The sequence below is a fragment of the Eupeodes corollae genome, chromosome 2 (assembly GCF_945859685.1).
Source record: "Eupeodes corollae chromosome 2, idEupCoro1.1, whole genome shotgun sequence".
NCBI lineage: Eukaryota > Metazoa > Arthropoda > Insecta > Diptera > Syrphidae > Eupeodes > Eupeodes corollae.
The window spans coordinates 67,567,205-67,591,032 of NC_079148.1; the positions used below are offsets into that span (position 1 = coordinate 67,567,205).

General features: G+C 37.5%; 2 protein-coding genes across 2 annotated transcripts in view; both read left to right on the forward strand.

Moving 5' to 3' along the window:
* The window catches only part of LOC129947663 (A disintegrin and metalloproteinase with thrombospondin motifs 7), a 103,908-nt gene that overhangs the window by 21,180 nt on the left and 58,900 nt on the right, over positions 1-23,828 (forward strand). The window lies entirely within an intron of this gene.
* Positions 950-23,416, forward strand: LOC129944985 (uncharacterized protein K02A2.6-like). Its single transcript, XM_056054645.1, has 6 exons — positions 950-1,196; positions 17,735-17,987; positions 20,730-21,229; positions 21,371-21,490; positions 21,623-22,906; positions 23,151-23,416. The coding sequence occupies exons 1-6, from the start codon at positions 950-952 to the stop codon at positions 23,414-23,416; spliced, it is 2,670 nt and encodes an 889-aa protein (XP_055910620.1).

A 23,828-nucleotide genomic window follows, 5' to 3' on the forward strand; every position in this document is an offset into this window, starting at 1 on the left:
TTTTGCTTTCGAAGTCAAGTTTGCAGAAAAATTTCGCAATCGTAAGTGATTAAAGGCAGAAACAACGTTTTTATTAAAAAAAACTCTAAGATGGCCAAAGCATACGAAGGACCCTATAACACTTACCCACGGTTCTATTGATATGGTCCTCCCAAGTCAGGGTCATATTGAACAAAACACCGAGGTTTACAGCTTTGTCGACATACATGATGGCATTTTCTTTGAGAGCAACTTGATAAAAACCTGACACATCAATCTTATTCCTAGCGATGACGATGCATTTCGATTTTATCGGGTTAAGCAGCAAGCAATTTTCTATTTACCATTGATCGATTCTTTTTAAATCTTCATTAATAAATGCAACGTAGTGTTCAATCATCCCTAAGGGACAACTTAGGTACAGCTGAGTGTCGTCGGCATACATGCGAATGTAACAATTTTTTACAATACTAGTCAACTCGTTCACATGCATTGAAAAGAACAAGGGGCCTAGCATTGACCCTTGTGGAACCCCATTCGCTACAGGTAAGAAGATCGATTTTTGTTGATTATGTTAAACCGTCTGTTCACGTTCTGTTAAATAAGAAAACAATAGATCGACTGCAGTGGAGGAAAAATTGAAATAATTTGAGAGCTTAAGGCAAAGAATGTTGTGTTTTACCATATCAAAGGCCTTAGAGAAATCGAGAAGAATTAGAAAAGTAACGTTGTCCATATCAACTGCTTTTCTAATATCCTCAGAAACACTAAACAAGGCAGTCAAGCAGCTATTTTTCTTTCGAAAGCCGGATTGTCTTGAGGTCAATTAATCAAATGAAGTATTCTCTCAAAAACTTTCGACAAGAAAGGCAATATAGATATAGGTCTAAACTCATCTCCCTTGGAATTTTTTGGTATAGGAATAACCTTTGTTTTTTTCCATAGAGAAGGAAATTCATGTGTTCTTAAAATGGAGTTAAAAATTAGTGTGATGAATGGTACCAAGGTAGGGAGAACAATTTTTAAGAACTTAGGATGCATCATATCGAGTCCTACAGCGTTAGATTTTATCGATAGAGGAGCCTCAACTACATCCTCCGGGGTAATGGAAGAGAAGTCGAAAAGTGGTGTATTAGGACTAGCATTTGATAAATTATCCTCCGATGAATTAACCCGGTCTGGAAAATGCGAGGTGCTTGTCGTGCTTGTAGATTGCTGTAGATTTGTTATCGGATTTACCAATTCCTATGTTTTTCAGATTCTTCCAAATCTCTTTGCTTCCCAATGCGGCTTTGAAACGTGTTGAATATGTCTGAGCTTTGGCCTTGCGTATCTCCCGAATAATTTTGTTTCGCAGTTTGGAATAATTTACATAAAAACTGTCAATGCGAAATAATTTCCAGCGTTTGAAGAATAAATCTCTTTTTTTAATGAGAGAGAGAATACTTCTCGTTATACACGGTTTGCTATTTGGACTGAAAGTTTTGGTTCTTAGGGGCACATGACTATAATAAAGTTCATTAATTTTTTCAGTAAAAAATTTTACCTGCATAGAGGGCGATTTCCATCCAGGAAATACGATGGGATGGGCCGGGCAAAAAGAGGATGAAAAACTGCGATATTTACTATGGTGACTGCTACCACGAAAACCAACAGCGCTTATTTGGATGCGGATTCGTCATTGGAGCCAGACTTAGGCAAGAAGTCTTGAGCTCTACAATCGCCAGAGATCGCCAAATCCTTTTCCGACCGAGTGACAAGTAACCTCTCTCGAAGTTCTCTGCCGCCAACACAATGTATCGAAAACCAGTGGCAACATTGCCAAGATGCAATCAGAGAAGCCGCCTCTGATGTGCTGGGTTTCAAACAGCCACCAACAAGGAACCCCTGGTTTGATGAGGAATGTCGGCAGGCAAATGCAGCCAAACAACAGGCACGCAAAGCGTTGCTGCACAAAAGGACGAGAGCTGCTCATGAGCTCTATGAGCAGAAGAAGCGAGAGGAACGCCGACTTTTCAGAAGGAAAAAGAGAGGGCATGAGAAGCGTGCGGTTGAAGATGTTGAGAGGTATAAAAGCAGGAATGAGGTTCGAAAGTTTTATGAACAGGTGAAACGAAATTCACAGGTACATAAACCTAGAACCGAAGGCTGCAAAGACGAAAGTGGAAACATCATAGTGGAACCGCAGCCAATGCTGAGGATATGGAAGGACCACTTCTGCAGACTGTATAACGGCGACGAAGAACTGAATCCCGCTGTCAGGCAGGATGACCCATTCGATATAGACGACGAAAGCCAACAATCCCGTCCTCCCGACTTAGACGAAGTAAAGATTGCCATATCTAAGTTGAAGTCTAATAAAGCCGCTGGAGCAAATGGCTTGAATGCCGAGCTCTTTAAAGCAGCTGGAGATAAGTTGGTTAGGAGCATGCACCAACTTATCTGTAAGATATGGTCGGAAGAAAACATGCCCGATGAATGGAACCTCAGTATTGTTTGCCCGATCCTGAAAAAAGGAGACCCTCTAAACTGCACCAACTATAGAGGAATAAGTCTACTTAACATCGCCTATAAAATCTTCTCTGCCATAATATGTGAACGTCTAAAGCCCATCGTCAACAACCTGATAGGTCCTTATCAGTGTGGTTTTAGACCAGGAAAGTCCAAAGGTTGATCAAATATTCACATTACAGCAGATCCTGGAAAAAACTCAAGAGCACCAAATCGACACCCACCATCTTTTCATCGATTTCAAGGCCGCATATGACAGCATCTACAGGGACGAGTTGTATAGAGCCATGTCTAGTTTTGGCATCCCTGCCAAACTCGTCCGTTTGTGCAGGATGACCATGGAGAATTTACGCTGCTCCATAAAGGTTGGAAACAACTTAACAGAACCTTTTGATGTCAAAAAAGGTTTTAGACAAGGTGATGCGCTGTCATGCGATTTTTTTAACATCGTACTTGAAAGAATAGTGCAGAGCTCACACGTCAACATTAGAGGCACTATCTTTCAAAAGTCTGTCCAACTACTGGCATATGCTGATGACATTGACATAATCGGAAGAACTCAGCGTGATGTCAATGGGGCTTTTGTGAGTATTGAGGCAGAGGCGGCAAAACTGGGTTCAACGGTTAATGAGGGCAAAACAAAGTACATGCTGTCGTCTAGAAAGGACATACAACACCGACGTTTTGGTCAAAACGTCACAATCGACAGACGTACCTTTGAGGTAGTCAAGGACTTCGTCTACCTAGGCTCCGCTGTAAACGCAGAAAACAACACCAGCGCTGAGATCAAACGCAGAATAACTCTTGCTAACCGCTGTTTCTTTGGACTAAGAAAGCAATTGAGTAGTAATGTCCTCTCTCGAGGGACCAAAGTGTTGCTTTATAAGACCCTTATCATCCCCGTCCTGCTATACGGTGCAGAAGCATGGACCATGACAAAAGCGGATGAAAGCACGTTGGGTCGCTTCGAGAGAAAAGTTCTTCGTGTGATCTACGGTCCCGTATGCATCGAAGGGGAGTGGAGGAGAAGATGGAACGACGAACTGTACGGGCTGTACAGCGACGTAGATTTAGCAAGAAGAGTAAAAGTCCAACGACTAAGATGGCTGGGTCACGTAGAGCGCATGGAAACCAATGCTCCGGCCCGGAAAGTCTTCGAATCCGCACCCACAGGACAGCGCAGTAGAGGAAGACCGCGGATCAGGTGGCGCGCACAAGTGGAAGGTGACCTCACCCAACTTGGAGCGCGAAACTGGAGACATCTAGCTAGGGACCGAGCTAGATGGAGAAGTTTGTTGGGTGAGGCCCTAGTTCACACAGGACTGTAGCGCCACCTTAAGTAAGTAAGTAAGAGGGCGAAGATATATTTAGCAGAGAGTTCCAACTAATAGTATTAAGATTTTGTTCCAAGTCGGCGTAGTTCAAATTACGAAAATCCCTGTATTCGATGGTATGGTTTTGCCTATGTCTTTCAACGTGGAAATCATAAACTAAGAAAATAAGGTCGTGTTTTGAAAAACCTGGAGCAGATAGTTGATCGTAGTGAATAACTTTATTTCGATCACATACTAAAAATAGATCCAACAATGAAAGATTACCATCATTTGGGAAATGTGTAGGCTCAGATGTGTTTACAGAAAATAGATTAAGCGTCAGAAATTGGTCATAGACGTTATTTTCCTCTAAGATATTGCAATTGAAATCACCACTTCGGGTTGTGTTAGAGTACGAAATTGAAAGTAGAGATAAGAGGAGAAATACAAATGTTTCTGTTGAGTCGATATACTGTTCCCACTAAAATTTTTTGTTGACCGTTCGAAATTTCTACGAAAGCGAATTCCATTTCACTTTCGTTACAAGAGACAGCTATCTGTCTTGATTTTAGTGTTTCTTTGACATAAATGCCAGTTAATTTTATTATCAATTATCAGACTTAAATATTTATATTCAGCTACAGGTTCGATACGAAAACATTAAGGAGAACAAACAACATCCACTTCATTTGTTGGGACACATTAGAGACGCAACAAGATAAGCTACTTATTGAGAATCTTCTACAGTCCATGCTGTGCTGAATAAGAAGTGGAAGATTCATATCTAAAACAGTCAAATTGAAAAACATAACTCTTATTTTTTCACTAATAACAAGCTCATGAATGCCAAACCAATGTCTGAATAACTCCAAGTCGAAATTGAAATCTAACATTGTGGGACTAGTATAAACACAAGCTTTGTCATCAGCAAAGCCACTTACTTTCCCTTTTAAGTTAAGACTATCTATTTATATAGATAAGGCACAAAACTGGACCTTGAGGAACTTCTGTATTAATACTTCTGGTTTCGCTGAAATGACCACCTACATTAACATTTTGCTGCCTGTTTTTAAGGTAGGAAGAAAACCAATCTAGCATAAAACCTTTGAATCCAGCTTTTTATAATTCTCTCAATAATATGGCATGATCTACTGTATCAAATGGGAATTCACTTTGAACAATACTTTTGTTAAATAAATGAGTTAAAATGTCAACTACACTATGGCCAAATTTTTTGACAAAGTTGTTGACACTTCAATTGAATGTCAACTTTGTCTATAAATACAACCTAAAGTAAATGATCTAGGCGATATTGACTCAGCTGGTTCACATAGGTAGGCGATTAAAAAAAACCCACAAGAAAAAAATCTAAAGGGGCAAAATCACACATCTATGTCTTCGGTGTCCATATTTTCTAATTCAGTCCACAAGAAGTTGCGATTGCAGTTGACGGCGACCGACGGTAACAGTAACTTTATTCAGATGAATTGGCACTTATTGAATCTCGCGTTGATTACTGTCGTCCCAAATCCGACAATTTTGCTTATTCACATTCATCAAAAAATGACCTAAAGACGACTTTTCGACCAAAATTGGGATAAACTTCCAAATGCTCCAAAATCCAAATTGCGAACACACGACGCAGTGTAATTTCGTTTGGTTTCAGATGTGGGTAAGTTTGATTTTGTATGGGTCGCAAAAATCACCGTGGTGTAGTCTGCCACTGGCGAAGTTCTTGTGAGCGACGCGGAATCGATGCCGATCGAATTCTTCACGTCTACATACGGGTGTTGGCTGATTGTTAGTTGAACAGGTAGACTCGAATTTGGCCACCAAAAGTTGACTTCGAAGGACGACCATGTACACAACGTGTTGCCCGACGCTGTTACTTACCATGATGATTTATCTTTCGTGTCTTAAATATTAAAAAGAAGATATTTTGACAAAAAGTAAAAGCAACAATATGGCCGCCACAAGTTGTAAAAATAAGTCTGTTTCTATTGGAACATGCTTTACAAAGATGTCATTTTAATGTTTGAATAAAACTTCCCTTGGAACTTGTTATGCCTTCAAAAATTAAAAATAAATTGGGTAGCGCAACAGTCCGTTGAGAACTAGAGCCTAGCGCCTTACAATTCTCAACCATTCCTGTGTGCGAGTACTGTTGGCAGGGATGGAAAGTACCTACAGTTTTAAGCCGAACTGAATGGCTATTTTGAGAAAGCACTTATTCATGTCAAGAATTGCTCTTGGAGAATTTGTGAGTTCCTCGCAAGAGGCATATAGGAACTCACAAATGTCTTGAAAGAGAGGCATGTCACCAATTTCCCTCCAACGTGATTCCGCACCTGAATAAAACTTAAACACCCCAAGAGTCTATATACAACAACGCCAACAACCTGAGCAATAAATTGAATTGTAAATTGCGGTGTCGCGTCGGTTGGTCGTTGTCGGCAGTGTTGGTTTGGTTCTCGATTGCGCGAATGTTTGCTGCAGCCACCAACAGCACCAACTTATTGCTGTCATTGATTTGGCTTGGAGCGAGTGCAAATTTTCCTTCTGCGCTGCGCTTTTGTTAAAAATTATTTAATTATAAATTCTAGATATAGAGCATATAATAAATTACTTTTATAGATATTATTTGCATTTTTTTTTTAATCCCAAATTACCGCCAGGGATTCTGTGAAAATGTAACGCGACAACACGTCACTAAGAAAGTAAGTCTTTCTAATTCTTCGTATAAGAAAATGTTAAAGCCTTCTTCATTTTAAGGCCTCCTGGTTTCAATCTTCGGTGACTCAAGGCTGTACATGAGGAACTTACCACATACATTTATGCAGCCATTTTGGGGGCTTACGAGGTGTCAAAGTCGATTGAAGTCTTTTTTCTCCACTTTTAATTTCTTGTGTGTTAATTATATTTTTTTTATTATTTAAGAGAATTGCGTGGAAAGCTATTTGCATATTGCACGCGACTGTGTGTTTATTGCTTATTGTCATGTTAATTGAACAAGAATCACTAATTATTGCGATGTTTGGTGAATTGCTTATTAAGTAGATATAAAATATACTTTTGTACCTACATCTATTTTGTTGTGGGGTCGGCCTATGTCTGTCTGAAAACGATTGTGGAAGGAATTTAAATTTGTTGGCGTTGATGGTTTTGTGAAGCATTATTCGTTTCATGTTCGGCTGTTTATGTCATTTATGACAGCTGATAAGTATTGTATGTTGAATTTATGATTAGTTACCGAATGCAAGCATACCTTTAAGTTATTAATAGAACTATCCGTTAATAAATAAAAAGAAAGAACATACAATGTTTTACTATTTTTGTTCTGTATAAGCTGTCATTCCCGTACCTGTTCTCTATCAAGTATAAATAGTAGACTACTTGGGCAGCATGATCCGTAGGGGATACAAAATACTTTGTATGGTATGGAGGCGCTTGGCCTATATTCAATTCCAGTGCAACGAAAATGTTTTTTTTTTTTTTTTTTTAATTTACATTTTCTATGTAAGTCAAAATTTTGATGACTAACAATGCAAAACCCTACAGTTTTGTAGGTTGTCAAATGTGAAAGCCTTCGGTCTTCTAGAAGCCTCCTGAACCCCATAAACTGATTGTTCTTTCATTTAAGATACGTCAGCAGCACAAAACCAAACACCCCACGATTGTTCTTTATTTAGCCAAGCGTTTCTAAAAGATTAAAAACTATTATTTTTTATAAACAAATAATACTTACTTTCTTACTTAAGGTGGCGCTACAGCCTTGTGTGAACTAGGGCCTCACCCAACAAACTTCTCTAGTTTCGCGCTCCAAGTAGGGTGAGGTTACTTTCCACTTGTGCGCGCCACCTGATCTGTGGTCTTTCTCTACTGCGCTATCCTGTGGGTGTGAATTCGAAATCTTTCCGAACCGGAGCATTGGTTTCCATGTGCTCTTCGTGACGCAGCCATCTTAGTCGTTCGACTTTTATCCTTCTGGCTAAATCTACGTCGCTGTACAGCCCGTACAGCTCGTCGTTCCATCTTCCCCTCCACTCCATTTCGATGCATACGGGACCGTAGATCACACGAAGAACTTTTCTCTCGAACCGACCTAAGGTGCTTTCATCCGCTTTTGTCATAGTGCATGCTTCTGCACCGTATAGGAGAACGGGGATGATGAGGGTCTTATATAGCGACACTTTGGTCCCTCGAGAGAGGACTTTGCTTTCTTATTCCAAAGAAACAGCGGTTAGCAAGAGTTTCTCTGCGTTTGATCTAAGCGCTGGTGTTGTTTTCTGCGTTTACAGCGGAGCCTAGGTAGACGAAGTCCTTGACTACCTCAAAGTTACGTCTGTCGATGGTGACCTTTTGACTAAGACGTCGGTGTTGTATGTCGTTTTTGGACGACAGCATGTACTTTGTTTTGCCCTCATTAACCGTTAAACCCATTTTTGCCGCCTCTGCCTCAATACTCACAAAAGCCCCATTGATATCACGCTGAGTTCTTCCGATTATGTCAGTGTCATCAGCATATGCTAGTAATTGAACAGACTTTTGAAAGATAGTAGTTGTTTCCAACATTTATGGAGCAGCGTGAATTCTCCATGACAGCCGAATTCGGTTCTGTTGTTACTTGTAACTCGGTCGGAAAAGGATTTGGCAATCTCTGGCGATTGTAGCCGTTCGACGTTGTACCTTCTCCCAGCACTTCCCTCTTTTGCCTTGGGTCTGGAAATCGGAGGTGCTACCTCTACCTTGGCTTCAACGAGGTAGTGATGCTGGAAGCGTGAACGGCATCGATCGCAATATGGTCAATCTGGTTGACGGTATATTGATCTGGAGAAGTCCAAGTTCCTTTGTGGATGTTGAGGTGTGGAAAACGCGTACTGGCTACCATGACGTTTCGCCCTGCAGCAAAATCTATGAGCCTGAATCCGTTGACGAAAGTGTTTTCTTCCCGATTATTCCACCAAAGATTTCTTCTCCTCTTAGCTTGGCATTAAAATAACCCAGAACTATTTTAATATGGTAGCTGCTCATATGTTTTGTCTAGGAGCTCGAAGATATCTTTGGGTTTGTCGTCTTTCTCTTCTGTGGGGCGTGCGCCCATATCAGGCTAATGTTGCCGAATTTAACCTTGATGTGTGGTCATGAGGCGCTCATTGATGCACCTATAGCTCAAGACTCCTTGCATCCAAATAAGCGCTGTTGGTTTTCGTGGTAGCAGTCACCATAGTAAATATCGCTGCTTTTCATCCTCTTTTTGCCCGGCCCATCCCATCGTATTTCCTGGATGGCGGTGATGTCTGCTTTATAGCGGTCTAGGGCATCCGCTAATTCTTCGGCCGCACGTGGTCCTCTCTCTCCTCTCCCCCCTTCTCTCGTTTGCTGCCCCCAACAACTTTCCACTAGGGTTGGAACCCAATCTCCAGTTGAGGTACTAGGCTCCCGGTGTTCACCACGGGGAGTTGAGAGTAGGAGTTGATAGACAGAGGTAGGTTTAGTTAGTATAGTAGGATAGTTAGTAAAATAGGATTTTACACGCATAACAAAAACAATATCCGCAGTTTAGATATTACCGATAAAAGTTAAAGCAGAATCTTATTACGGATGGGTTTTTGACATTTAAACGAATCTCGAATGGATTTTATGTGATTTGGTTCTCAAATGTTGGTGCAATTGATATTGCATTTGTATCTCGATGGCTGTGTTCGTTGAGTGGTTGTGCATTTGGAATCATGTGTTTTCTATCGAAGAACAAATCAATCTGTTACTGTTGATATTATCTTTTTTTTAATGAAAATGGGCTAACTAGGCTTATTTTGCAAGAGGAAACAATAGAAAAAAATATTTAAAGTTTTGCTAAAGATTTATCTCAGTTTAGATTAAATAAATATTTTTGGTGTCTCCACCGCACAAGAAGAATTAAAAATGATTAAGTTTGACAGCACTTTCTAAAATGCAAATGGTGTTTCGATGTTTCTTATAAAGTGGAAGTGAGATAGTTTGATTCGTGTTAGACAATGAAGATCTGAATAGTTCAGCACCATTTAAGAATATGCTTCCTACTCCATGTGCAATTTTTTTTAATTTGATTAAAAAAAAACTAGATTTTTTGTAAAACTAACTCCTCTACACAGGTTTTTCTTCAGAAATATTGATTCGATTCCGGTGACGGAATCAAGCTCATTTCAACTCGATTCAGGTATGTACAAAATTGAGGCAAGTTTCAATCTAGCTTCCACATCACATGTTAATGTAGTAGTCTACGAACAAACCCCCTTCTTGAAGCTTGTATTTTATGTCAAATTGTTTGGTTAAAACTCTTAAATCGCCTAACAGCTTACACAGACGTATTTTCTTGATTTTGATAGCAAACTATTAAAAACCAGCTTACCCGATGTCACCTTTGGTCTGAATTTTGCTATTTTTTCGTCGAAATAGTCCAAAAGGAAACAAGCGATTGTTGTAAATTCGAAAATTGTTTTTTATCTGGGCGGGAAATCAGTCTACCCTTTGTATAATTTCACGATTAAAAAACTTAAAAAAAGGATTAAAAGAATTTTAGCAAAAAAAGTAAAAGGAAAGAAGATCGAAAGGAACTTTTTAGGCTCATGAACTAAAATTTCTTCTTATCTTCGGAATCTCGAAAGATAAGCCTTCAGAAAGAATGGAAAAAATAAGGTCAGAAGTATGCTAAAATCTCTCGTCAATACCTCGACGCGTCGAGGCGTCGCGACGCCTTGAAAAAATATTAAATCAATATGGTATACTACTAAGTATTTAATATTAAGTATCTGCTTATGTTGGAGGTTACAGAATTGCTTTTGTTTTTAATATAATTTTGACGTTAAATGGTTTAAATTGTAATTTAGTCTTTTTAAAAATAATAAACGTGTTTAAATGTCATATAAAATGGTTATAAGATTTTACAACTTCCATACATTGTCTTGACGAAAATGCATTGCGAACATTTCATTTCTCCCATTACTTCTGGGAGCCACTGTATGTAATATAATACTATTTTGTAAATCAGTCTTCTAGTACATGATTATGTACTAAAGCCTAATGTTTTCGTACCTCAATTAATTTTCATCATTAGTTAACTTTGGTTTGATTAATTTCATCAGTTAACGAAATCCATTCTTTGAACTGAGGTATACAATCAACATCAAACAGATAAATTTACTGTATAAATGTTGTTAATTTTGGAAATTGTATTAGATTGATTAAAGTTTTATATTATTTGTTGTTATTTTTTCTATTTTTAATTCAAATTGTTCACACTTCATTTCAATGTTTGGATTGAAAAAGGTGCATACAACTCCTTACCGTTATCTGTTAGTGTACTATAATGGCCGTACTGTGTAGTGCAGAGATTCGTTCTTCAGCCGTACTACGTGAATGTCGAATGCACTACCACGCTCTGTCTCTCCCTTTTGTTGCAGTGTTTAAGGATTCAAAACCAACGAACACCGACAACTCTCTGTTTCACTATGTCTCTGATATATTAATCGTTTACGAAAAAATGTTTGGAAATTTAAAAGTTATAGAAAAATGTCCTACAGAAACTAGCTATAAATTAAAATGATAAATTGTTTGAAAACACTTCATTGTGCAGTAAATAATAACTTTAGATATTAACACAAATATTTATATGAATGCAAGTTAACGCAGTAAGTGTGCTATTTAAATTTAAACAAAAATTTTTTTTATTCAACCAATAATATCTGAATAATGTATTGAATGAAAAAGACTCATTTCTTAATTCAAATCGACATAAAAAAACTCATAAATAATTACTTAATCACTAAACGCTTAGTAGCCCAATTATTTAAATCTCTTCAAATCCGATGATAATAATAAAAAAGAAGAAAGAGATTAAAATAAAAAAAAAAAAAACAAAAAAAACAATTTATCCAATTTATAATGTGAACAAAATTCAGGTAAACAAGTTAACAACTTTTATATGACAAAATAATACTCTTCAAGTTTAACTTTTAAGCTTTTCAACTGCCGACAGTGAGCTGCTTACCTGATTTTGGTTATTGACTCGGTTCGGTTTGATGTTTGTTCTTTTTTATTTCATTATATCTAAATAACAAACCTCGAGGCAAAAATATATGTTTTTTTTGTTTTGTTTTAATGAAGAGCGGATTAAAATTGTCTAGCCAATATCATATTAGCCCCGTCATTTGAAGTTGTTTTTTTGTTTTTTAAGGCTTTTGTTTTAATAGTAAATTTTAACAGTGAAACGGAAGTCGCTGTCAAGAAAATATGATTCTTAAAATATTTAATGTTATTGTTTTCATTTACTTTAAACTGCTTACAGCTCACAAAAAACAATAATTGAAATAACGCTTATTTTAGTGGATTGGCTAAATTAACTAGCCGTGTCTTCTTCTACTCCATTCACTCTACATAACCTAGCCATCTAAGCCGTTGGACTTTAATTCTGCTAACTAGGTCAGTGTCGCTGTACAGCCCGTACAGTTCGTCGTTTTATCTTCTCCTCCATTCTCCATCTATGCGTACGGGACCAAAAATCACCCGAAGAATTTTTCTCTCGAAGCATCCTAAGACGCTCTCATCTTTCTTTGACAGGGTCCAGGCCTCAGCGCCATTAATGAGAACAGGGATGATAGGTGCCTTATAGACGGTGATTTTAGATGCTCGAGAGAGGACTTTACTTTTCAATTGCCTTCTAATTCCAAAGAAGCAGCGATTTGCAAAAGTTATTCTTCGTTTGATTTCAGCGCTGGTGTCGTTGTCTGTGTTAATAGCCTCAAAGTTATAGCTGCCCATGGTGACGTTTTGTCCAAGACTTCGTCGTTCAGTGTCCTTTTTTGATGACAGCATATACTTGGTCTTGCCCTCATTGACCACTAAACCCATCTTCTTCGCTTCCGTCGCAATGCTCAAAAACGCACCACTGACATCACGCTTTTATCTTCCAAGTATGTCAATATCATTTGCGTATCCGAGTAATTGAATGGATCTTTGGAAGATTGTGTCCTAGTGTTGACGGTTAAGTTTTGCACAATTCTTTCTAGAACGATGTTGAAGAAGTCGCATGACAGGGCATCGCGTTGTCTAAAACCTTCTTTGACATCAAATGCATCGGTAAGATCTTTTCCGACCTTGATAGAGCAGCGTGCATTCTCCATCGTCATTCAACACAAACGGATAAGTTTTACAGGTATGCCAAAACTAGACTTTGCTCTGTAGAGCTCTTCGCTATAGATGACGTCATACGTGACTTTAAGATCAATATAGAGATGGTGGGTATCGATTTTAAGCTCCTGGGTTTTTTCCAAGATCTGCCGTAGCGGAATATTTGGTCGATAGTGGACTTTCCTGGTCTGAAGCCACACTGATAAGGACCAATCAGGTTGTTGACGAATGGCTTCAGACGTTCACATAATACGGCAGAGATCTTATATGCAATGTTAAGGAGATTGATGCCTCTGTAGTTGGCGCAGTTAAGAGGGTCTCCTTTCTTATGTATCGGGCACACTATGCTGAGATTTCACTCATCGGGCATGCTTTCTTCCGACCATATTTTGCAGATGAGTTGGTGCATGCTCCCTACCAAGTCATCGCTTGCTGCAGCGATGCCGTCAGCCCCAGCAGCTTTGTTTGACTTCAGTTTGGGTATATGTAGCTATCTTCTCTTCGTCGAGGTCGGGTAGGCAGAATTGTTGATCTGCGTCGCCGATCCTTACATCGGAATTCGGTTCGTCATCGCCGTTATTTAATTTGGAGAAGTGGTCTTTCTGTATTCTCTACAGCGGTTCTACTACGATGTTCCCCTGATCGTCCTTACAAGCTTCGGTTCGTGGCTGGTACCCTTAGGAGGTTTTTTTTACCATTTGGTAAAATTTACGAACCCCATTCCTGTGGTGGCATCCCTCTATCTCCTCGTTCGCGTGCTTCTTAAGCTCTCTTTGTTTCCATCTAAGAAGCCGGTGTTTCTCTCTCCTATTCTGCTCGTAGAGCTCGCGAGCAGCTCTGGTCCTTTTTTGCAGCGCCGTTTTGTATGCTTGTTGTTTCGCTGCGTGCGCTTGCCGGAATTCGTCATCAAACCAGGGGTTTCGCTGTGGTGGCCGTGTGAAACCTAGAACTTCAGAAACGGCATCTCTGATGGCTGCAAGGCAATGTTGCCAATGGTTTTCAATGCTTATGCAGGCAGCATAGGACTCCTTAAAAGGTTGTTAGATTATGGCAGTCTCTTGTGATTGTAGCCGTCTAACGTCGAAACTTCTCACAAGGAAGTACTTTGTTTTGGCTTGGATGGTGATATCCGTAGCCGTACCTTGGCTACAACGAGGTATAGGTCCGAGTCAATGTTGACCCCTCGGAATGTTCGGACATTCTGTATACTAGTGAGATGTCGTGCGTCGATCGCAATGTGGTCAATCTGGTTGACGGTTGATTGATCAGGAGATTTCCATGTCCCCTTGTGGATATTAAGATGCGTGAACTGCGTACTAGCTACCAGAACGTCTCGCTCCGCAGCGAAATCGATCAACCTGAATCCGTTGTCGGAGGTGGTGTCGTGCAGGCTGTATCTCCTGATTGTACCACCAAATATGTCTTCTCTTCCTAGCTTGGCATTAAAATCTCTTCAGACAATTTTAATGTCATAGCCAGGGCACTGCTCATTTGTCGTATCGTACAGCTCGAAGAATATGTCTTTGGTGTCTTCATCTTTCTCCTCTGTTTAGGCATGTGGGCATAATAGGCTTATGTTGGCGAATTTGGCCTTGATTCAGATTGTCGTGATGCTCTCACTCACACTGTTGAAACTCAAGACTTTTTGCCTGAGTCTAGTTCCAATAACGAATCCACACCCAAATAGACGCTGTCTTTGTTCTCTATAGCAGTCGCCGTAGAATATATCGCAGTCTTTTAGTTTGCGCTTGCCCGGTCCATCCCATCGCACTTCTTGGATGGTTGTAATATCGGCCTTGAAGCAGTTAAGGTCTTCTGCTAGTTGTTCGGCTGCACGTCGCCTTTTCCAGGATCTTGGACGGTGGAAAACCTAGTTTCATCCGCATTGTACATGTTTCTCGGTTAAAATTTATATTTCTCCATCACATCTCCCAGCAATTGTCAAAATAAATCTACCTCTTTTCGATTAAATGCAGTTGCTCTGCTCAGGCTAGTTTCTTCGGCTTTCCGGAGAGATATTTTTTTTTTGTTGAACCCTTCAAGTCATTTCTTTCCGGCAGTTTTAAAGGTCTTATTAAAGTTGTTGGCTATTTCATTGTTCAGCGTATTCGAAAGCTATTTGCCTCACCTGTAACGATGTGGACCCATACAAAATTTGGGCGAGATGTTTGATCCGTGTTGTGATTTCACATTCTTGATCTTTGGTGAAAATCGTGTGCCGCCCCAGAGACGTTTCACAAAATTTTTTTTTTTTTTTTAAGGCGTTCATGACGTGCTGAAAATGGTACTGCACAGACTTGGCTGCGGCGAGAATTGACATACCTTTTTCGATCAATTTGTTGGCGTCGTTAATACGTACCTCTGAAAGTGGTTCTTAGCTTAAGCTTGCCCATCTGCATACCACAAAAAAGAGAAAACAAGTCAATTTTTATGAACAGGGAAATACCAATCAACTGAGAGCGACCGGAACAAAATATTTATAGTGAAATATTAGGTTGAGCAAAACAAAGTAAAATCAATTTATATAAGTAATAAAACACAATATAAAATATGAAAAATATAACAAATAAGGAAAAGTACTTACTCTCTATTTTCTGATATTGATAACAAATAAGGAAAAGTACTTACTCTCTATTTTCTGATCGTAAATTGACCGAAAATACTAAAAGGTCTGTCACTTCCAAAATAAATAATAATAAACAAGATCAACAACTGTCTGATATGAACAATCTTCGGAAACACTAACACATTTATAGAGTTGGTGAGTGGACGTTCTCGCTCTCGAGAAAAAAAGGTGACCAGTATTATCGACTGACCTTCATTACCAAGTTTTACCCTAAGCTTAATGCATCATTTTCATAAGTTTTCCAGACAGAAACACTGTTGTAACAATATTTTATCTTATAGTGAAAAGGAAAACTCTTTTAGAGAAAATTTTATTAACAGTTTTTGTAAAAATTGGAGCATTCTGGCTTATTCATAGATGTTTTCTAAACTCTTTAGGCTATTCAAAAATAAATTCAAACCAAAATTTAGTACGAAACCTGAAGTTATTAGCCAAATTTCATATATGATTTTTTTGGTGAAATAAAAAGCTGAAAAGGTAATTCATAACAAGTAAATGTTAATTTAACATTATCGTCCAGGAAATGTCGATTGATACCGCAATCTACATATAACATACAAATAAAGTCTAGTCTAAAAAACCTTAACCTTGTTACACTCTTTCTGCACACATCCTTTCTTGTTTTGGTTGTTCCTGCCATACTTCTGTAACTTAGAGAAAAAGAAGACAAAAACAAATTCACCACGATCTACCGTTATAACTTCTCCCGTCATTTATTGATTAAGAAGAAGATTTTTGAGAATTACAAATATTATAATGAGACTTTAAAAAACATTCTTGGCTATCAATAAACAAAAGTGAGAAATGTCGTTATCCCAGAACTGATGTTTTTTTTGGGCACTCTTCTCCGAGGTGAAAATATGTATACACCAATACGAATTCAACACGCTATAAAAAATGAGAGCAAAAAGTTTCTAAGGGACGGTAACGAGGAAATTTTAATCTCTCGATTAGTTTTTTCTGTCTGCCTCAGGGCGGCGAGACTGGGACCACGAGAGTTGTTCAGTAGCATACCAATCTAACCAACTTTTTGCACAAACTATTTAATTTGCTTGGTCAAAACTTATTTCAAAGAACGCACTGTTTTAGACACAAAGCACTTAGTTTTAAATTGAGCTTTTAGTATTTTTCAAAATTGTTCAAGCGGCTTGTTTAGTTCTTTGGAGGTATGAAACTGACTTCCTGTCGAATTTCGAGGCCTCAGCGTCACAATAATCTATGATTTAAAAATAAACTACCAGATGGCCTACTATGTACTTGTAGTCTCCTTGTAAGTTGACCAAACTGATTAAGCTTTTCAGGTGTTTTTGACCTTTACCAACTCGTCCAAGATGTTTTAAAGACGCTTGTTGGTTGCAATACTAGATAACTCAACTCAACAAAATTGACAAAAACCATATCAAATAACATCTGGTCAATATACAATTCTACAATAAAATTTATAATCTTGCTAATGAAATAAACCTTGACTGTAAAATTAATCTTTCAAGCAATTAGCAGCAATGTAATAAGTAATCTTATAACATACAAAATACAAATATTTCTTGATAATGTCCTTTTTTTGAGACGATTAGAAATCTTTCAACAAAATATCAACTCTTATTCCCCCAGGTGTACTTCTGCCTACCTGTCAATATGAAAGAATTTGATGAAGCTGAAAATGACCTTGTGATTAAAATACCTAGAATAATTAATATACCTCATTCCTTCTGGGAATACAAGAATGGCTCCATCGCATAATAAAAACTTGATAGAAATAGGTAGTTAAAAAAAATTGAAATCTCCCACCATCAGGCGACATAATTCCCAAGAATAAAATAATACAAAAAAAAAAACAATCTCTCACTAAAGATCACCTTTTGGAATGGCTCCATCGTCATAGCCTGGTTTTTAATTTCTTCTCTGTCTTTTGTTTTTCGTTTATGTTTTTTTGTTTGCTTCATCATTAATAATAATGCCAAATCTGCTGCACAGTAGCTGCCAGCGGTGGTTGGCGGCACTTTTTTGTATCTGGCGCCATTTGATCGCTCCCATAACAACGATCAGTGGCATAGATTAGAGAAGCAGCAAAAGCAACAGCACAGCACAGCCACGGACGATTTGAAAAAAAAGACAAGAATATATAAGTAAAAATAAACAGCAGCCACCACAAGAAGAGACCTCAACTCAACAGGCCTTATAACTATAGCGCCAAGCCGAAGCAGTCTGCGCCCGCCACACTGCACCGACCGACCGGCCACCGTCGTCGGTCGTCGGTCGTCGGTCGATCGCCGACGCCATCCACCACGGCCACCACCACCGCTGCTGGCCAACAACACCACCAGACAGGAGAAGGCGACATTCGTCTGCTCGACCATAACAAAACGCAACAATCAAGGAATCAGGCAGCAAAGGTAATATAAGCAGCAGCAGGCACCATTGGCACCATAAGCATAAGCACACACAATTCAATTCAGCTATAAAGCAACTAAAACAACAACAACAATGAGAACAACAAAACGAGACCAAGACCAAATCCCAGTCCCAGTTCGAGTCCGAGACGATCATCACACAGATACAAATCACTTGGTTTTGGTTTTGGTTTTAGTTTTGGAGCCCAACCATGATCGTTTTCAAGGAAACAACAAACAACACACAAGGCAGCTCTCGAACGCGAGACTAATTTCTCTTCATCTCCAAAAAGGTAAAAGAGGCTGTACCGGAGTTTATCTTTTTTTTCTGATTGTCTTATTCAGGAGGAATCAGGAATCACGGCTTGGCAGTGTGCTGGCCATGTGCCAGCCACGGACGAACACAAATGTTTTTTTTTTTAGTTTTATTTCAAAAGGTTTTTTTTTACCTACTTTAATCTTTAAGTAATGTATTGAGCTTCATAAACCTTTGTTTCTTTTGTGTTTTGTCTAGTGAGGCGATAAATTGCACGGAGGAAGATTAAAGATTGAAGAGGCGATTTTGGTTTTTGAAAAACTGGGTGCTCTTTAAGCTTTTACAATTGTTGTTCAGAAGAAACAATAACACAACATTTGAAAATATTGGTCCAAAAAAACAACCTGCTTTTAAGGGCTAAAAACCTTTCTTTTCGGTTTTTTCTAGTTGTAAATTGCCAACACCTTTTTATTTTAAAAATGGGCATCCGAACATGGTAAAACAGTGCCAGTTCACAATTCCTAACTTTTGATTGGACAATTCTACCCACTGCTTGTATAAAATTAATTCTTCGTGGCTTTAACCTCGTATGTTATAAGGAAGCTTTTTTAACACAGATATCAGCAAAGAACTATTACCTTTTTTAACCCTAAACCTTGAGTGAAATTCATCTTCTTCGAATGGATATTTCTGCATAAAACCGAGTCTTTCGAAATCTTCATCTTATTTTTTTTTGACAGGAGGAAATCTTCAAAAGACACTTGACAGTGTTGTATATAAATATTCATATATATGAGCAACTGTACTGAATTATTACTTTAAATATCAACTTAATCAAGTTATCAATTGATTTAATATTTTCCTGTTATCAAAATAAAATATTATTCGATTTTCATTTATATTATAATAAAGACGTTTCATAATTGAGTTAAAGGAATCCGCTTTTCATTCAATCCAGAGTTCCAAGACACAACAGTATTGGCGACGAGGTGAACACTTATTTTCAAAAACAGAAGATCATCGAACATAAAAATGAATTCCGAGCAACTCAATTCCTTGATTCAAGCTATGTCGAATATGACGACGGCCTTGCAAAATCAACAGGAACATCGAACGGCAAATATAAGCATAATTTCAAATTTCGACCCATTCAACCCCAAGGTTGAACAATTCAATAATTATAAAGAACGTTTAGAAAATCATTTTCAGATAAAAAAGATATTCGAAGATAAAGAGATGTGCGCTAAATTATTGCTTCAATTTATTGGTTCTTCAAATTATTCGTTACTGACGTCACTCTCAGCTCCCAAAAATATTAACGAATTGAAATATGATGAATTGATTGAAAAATTAGAGAAGCATTTTTGTCCGAAAAAAAATTAATTGGTAGAACAACATTATTTTTTATCGGAATATCAAAATGAAAAGGATTCCATAAATGATTACTTAGCAAAACTTCGACAAAGGGTACTATACAGCAACTTCAACTGCACATGTGGTTTGTCCATAGCCAACATTTTTCTACGAGCTCAATTTATTCGAGGGCTTAGGGACAACAACATAAGAGAAAAACTACTTCAGGAAGAAAACTTGGAATTCGACAAAATTGTTGAACAGGCCATTAAACTCGAAGCATCAAAAATTAATTGCAAACTCATTTCAATTACGAACAACTCTTCGAACATAGAAATAAATAAAATATCAAATTCAAATTTTCAATCTCAAAATAAAATTCACAACCATGGCCCAAAACCTCGATCTCAAGAATATTCAAAAACGAAAAAATCGAAATCTTTTATAGATTACAAAAGTTTGGGAATCGAAGGACTGGGTCTACGATGTGGTAGAAATAATCACCTGGCAAATGATTGTAAATCTAATCGAAATCAACTAAGTTGTGAATTCTGCAAGAAACATGGTCATGTGAAGCGAGTTTGTTTGAAATTCTTATTAAATAAATCAAACCAGAACACAAACGCTATTACAAATGCAACAGATAACGCAGAGTACGATTATTCAGATAACATACATCATTTAAATAAAATAATTGATGTTTATGGAAAATCTGAAATATTTTCAATAGATGGTCGCAAATTTTACATAAATGTTTCAATAAATGGGAAACGTCAAGAATTCGAAGTGGACTCTGGGGCAGGCTTCACGTTACTTCCAGAGAAAGATTTCAACAAATTGAATTTAAATGTTCCCGTAAAAAAGTCAGATATTGGTTTTCGGTCCTATACTGGTGAGATATTTGCTCCAATAGGAAAGGTTGAAGTACAGGTCCAATATCAAAATACAGTATCGAACGAGGAAATGTATATAGTTCCTTCAAAATACGCACCGCTTATAGGCAGAGTATGGATACGACATCTTAACATAAATTTACAAACGATCGATCAACCTACACGTACTGTCAAAAACGAAATTTGCACTATCGATTCAGTAACAGAACTAATGAACAAATATTCCACTATTTTTGAACAAAGAGTGGGATGCATTCCAAATGTTGTTTGTTCACTTAAACTCAAAGAGAAAACCAAACCCATTTACGTAAGAGAACGAGAAGTCCCATTTGCACTGCGTGAGAAAGTTGAAAAAGAACTAGATAAACTCGAAAGTGACGGAATAATTTCAAAAGTAAATACAAGCGATTGGGGTTCACCGTTGGTGATAATTCCAAAACCCGATGGTAAGGTGCGACTATGTGTGGATTACAAAGTTGGTGTAAACCCTCAGCTCGAAACAGCTCATTATCCGATTAAACGAATCGATGAACTTTTGAATCAGTTACGATATTCAAAATATTTTTGTCGTTTGGATTTATACAAGGCATATTTACACGTTTTAGTCGATGAAGAAAGCAAGCAAGTACAAACTATATCAACACACAGAGGCACGTATCGAATGAACCGTTTATCTTTTGGCATTAAAACAGCTCCTAGTGAATTCAATAAAATACTAGACCAAATACTTCAAGGATTAGAAGGTACGTTATCTTATTTTGATGATATTATTATTCATGGTGCAACAGTTACTGAATGCAAAGAACGATTAATTAATTGTTTCGAAAACTTACAAAAGTACGATTTACATGTAAACAAAAATAAATGTGAATTTTTCAAAACAGAAATTCGATATTTAGGCTATGTTATACGTAAAAATGAAATTCTAAAGTCACCAGATAAAGTTCAAGCTATTAAAGATATGTCACGGCCCAAGAATTCAGATGAAGTACGTGCATTTTTGGGTATGATTACTTACTATTCAAAATTCATTCCTGATCTTTCGACAATAACTTTTCCTTTGCTACAATTACTTCAAAAAAAATATAAATTTAAGTGGTCAAAATCGTGCTAATTAACATTTATTAAACTCAAAGAGGAAATTATGAGCAATCGTGTATTAACTCCTTATGATCCACAGTTACAGACTACTTTAGCATGTGATGCGAGTCCTGTTGGAATAGCAGCTGTTTTGTCACAGATTGATGAGGGTGTAGAACGACCAATTGCATTTATATCTCGATCACTAACACTGTCAGAACAAAATTATAGCCAACTCGACCGCGAAGCACTAGCTATTGTTTTTGCCATTGATAAATTTTACATGTATCTATATGGAAGAGAATTTATTTTGATCACAGATAATAAACCATTAACCAGAATTTTTCATCAACATTCAAAAATCCCAGCAATGACATCATCTAGACTTCTAAGGTATGCTTCGTTCCTTCAAGGATTTAACTACAAAATTCAACATAAAAAAGCAGAGGAACATCTTCATGTAGATTGCTTGTCGCGAAACCTTTCAACCGATTCATTTCAAAAATTTAAATTTTTCCTAGACGACGAAATCAAAGACCTTCAAGACCAAATTATCAATCAAATATCAACCGTGTCGTTAACAGCAACATCTATAGCGAAGGAAACAGAAAAAGATTCAAAATTGTCGAAACTTAAACAGGATTTACTTAAAGGCCAAATAGAAAACCCAGATTATTCTTTACAAGATGGTGTTATTTTTAAAGGAAATCGCGTCGTTATTCCAAACACTCTTCAAGACGAAGTCCTTAAAGAATTGCATCGTACTCATATCGGAATTGTGAAAATGAAACAACTGGCTCGTAAATATTGCTATTGGAATGGAATAGACTCAAGCATAGAAAAACTCGTCAGGTCTTGTGAAAAATGTGCTCTTTGTAAGAATAGTCCTCCTCAGATCACTACTCACCATTGGGATGAACCAAATGCTAATTTCGATAGAGTACATATTGATTACGCTGGTCCATTGCAAGGTTATAATTTCTTCGTTCTAATCGATGCAAAATCAAAGTGGCCAGAAATCAAAGTTACAAATTCAGCTCCTACTTCAGAGGTAACTATCAAATTTCTTCAAGACATTGTAGCAACACATGGTCTACCAAAAGTTATTGTATCAGATAACGCTTCGATTTTTCAAAGCAATGAATTCAAAGCATACTGTAAGGAAAATGGTATAATGCAAAAATTTATAGCGCCAGGACATCCAGCTACAAACGGGTTAGCCGAACGATATATTAAAACATTAAAATCAAAATTAAACGCGATGTCAGAAGAAGAAGGCTCAATACATAATAAAGTACGTGAAATATTATATCGTTATAGAGCAACACCTTTATCAAATGGTAAAAGTCCAGCACAACAATATCTTGGAAGAGAGATGAGAATCAAATTAGATTGCCAACGAAAAAGTCAACTCAATTCGAAATTTAAGTGTGGGAGATAGAGTTCAGTCAAGATTTTACTCAAACGGAAAGCCAGCTTGGAAATTTGGAGTTGTTTAGAAAAAGTTTGGTCAACTGCATTATGAAATCGAGCTCGACAATGGATATGTATTAAAACGCCATATAAACCAATTATACAAATCAGAAGTGGTTTTACCCGAAAAGGAAAATACTATTCAAGAAGATCAACCGAAAAGAAGTGATCCAAGTATAGATGAAATACAAATTCAATTTGAGCAAGTTCCAGTAATTCCAGGAAGTTTTGAAGTTCGAAGACAATCAGGAATAGAGACAATGAACATTCCTGAAAATCGAATACACACAGACATAGAACCAAGCAACATTCCTGTTCCAAATCGAAGAACGAATAGAAACCGACGGCGGCCAGGATATCTTCAAGATTATGAATAAAATAGTGTGGGAGATTGTTGTATATAAATATTCATATATATGAGCAACTGCACTGAATTATTACTTTAAATATCAACTTAATCAAGTTATCAATTGATTTAATATTTTCCTGTTATCAAAATAAAATATTATTCGATTTTCATTTATATTATAATAAAGACGTTTCATAATTGAGTTAAAGGAATCCGCTTTTCATTCAATCCAGAGTTCCAAGACACAACAGACAGTATCCGACACCAAGAAGTGTGGGACTCTTACCACTAAAACCACCTCTTCATCAGGACCGATCTTGAAGGATTGACTTCCAATTTTTCTTTCTTAACTTTGTTCAATCACTTTGGGGGGAGTTTAAACTTTTAATACTTTACCATGTTTTTTTTACACCATAAGCTCATGAGGCTTGGTTCTTCTT

Excerpts from the sequence above, each read along its gene's own strand:
- LOC129944985 (XM_056054645.1), top strand. The coding sequence starts at position 950 with ATGGAGTTAAAAATTAGTGTGATGAATGGTACCAAGGTAGGGAGAACA. Across the intron at positions 1,197-17,734 it reads TGTCGTGCTTGTAGATTGCT|CAGCCACCACAAGAAGAGAC; the intron begins GTAGATTTGTTA and ends AAAAATAAACAG. Across the intron at positions 21,491-21,622 it reads TGAAGTACGTGCATTTTTGG|AGGAAATTATGAGCAATCGT; the intron begins GTATGATTACTT and ends TTAAACTCAAAG.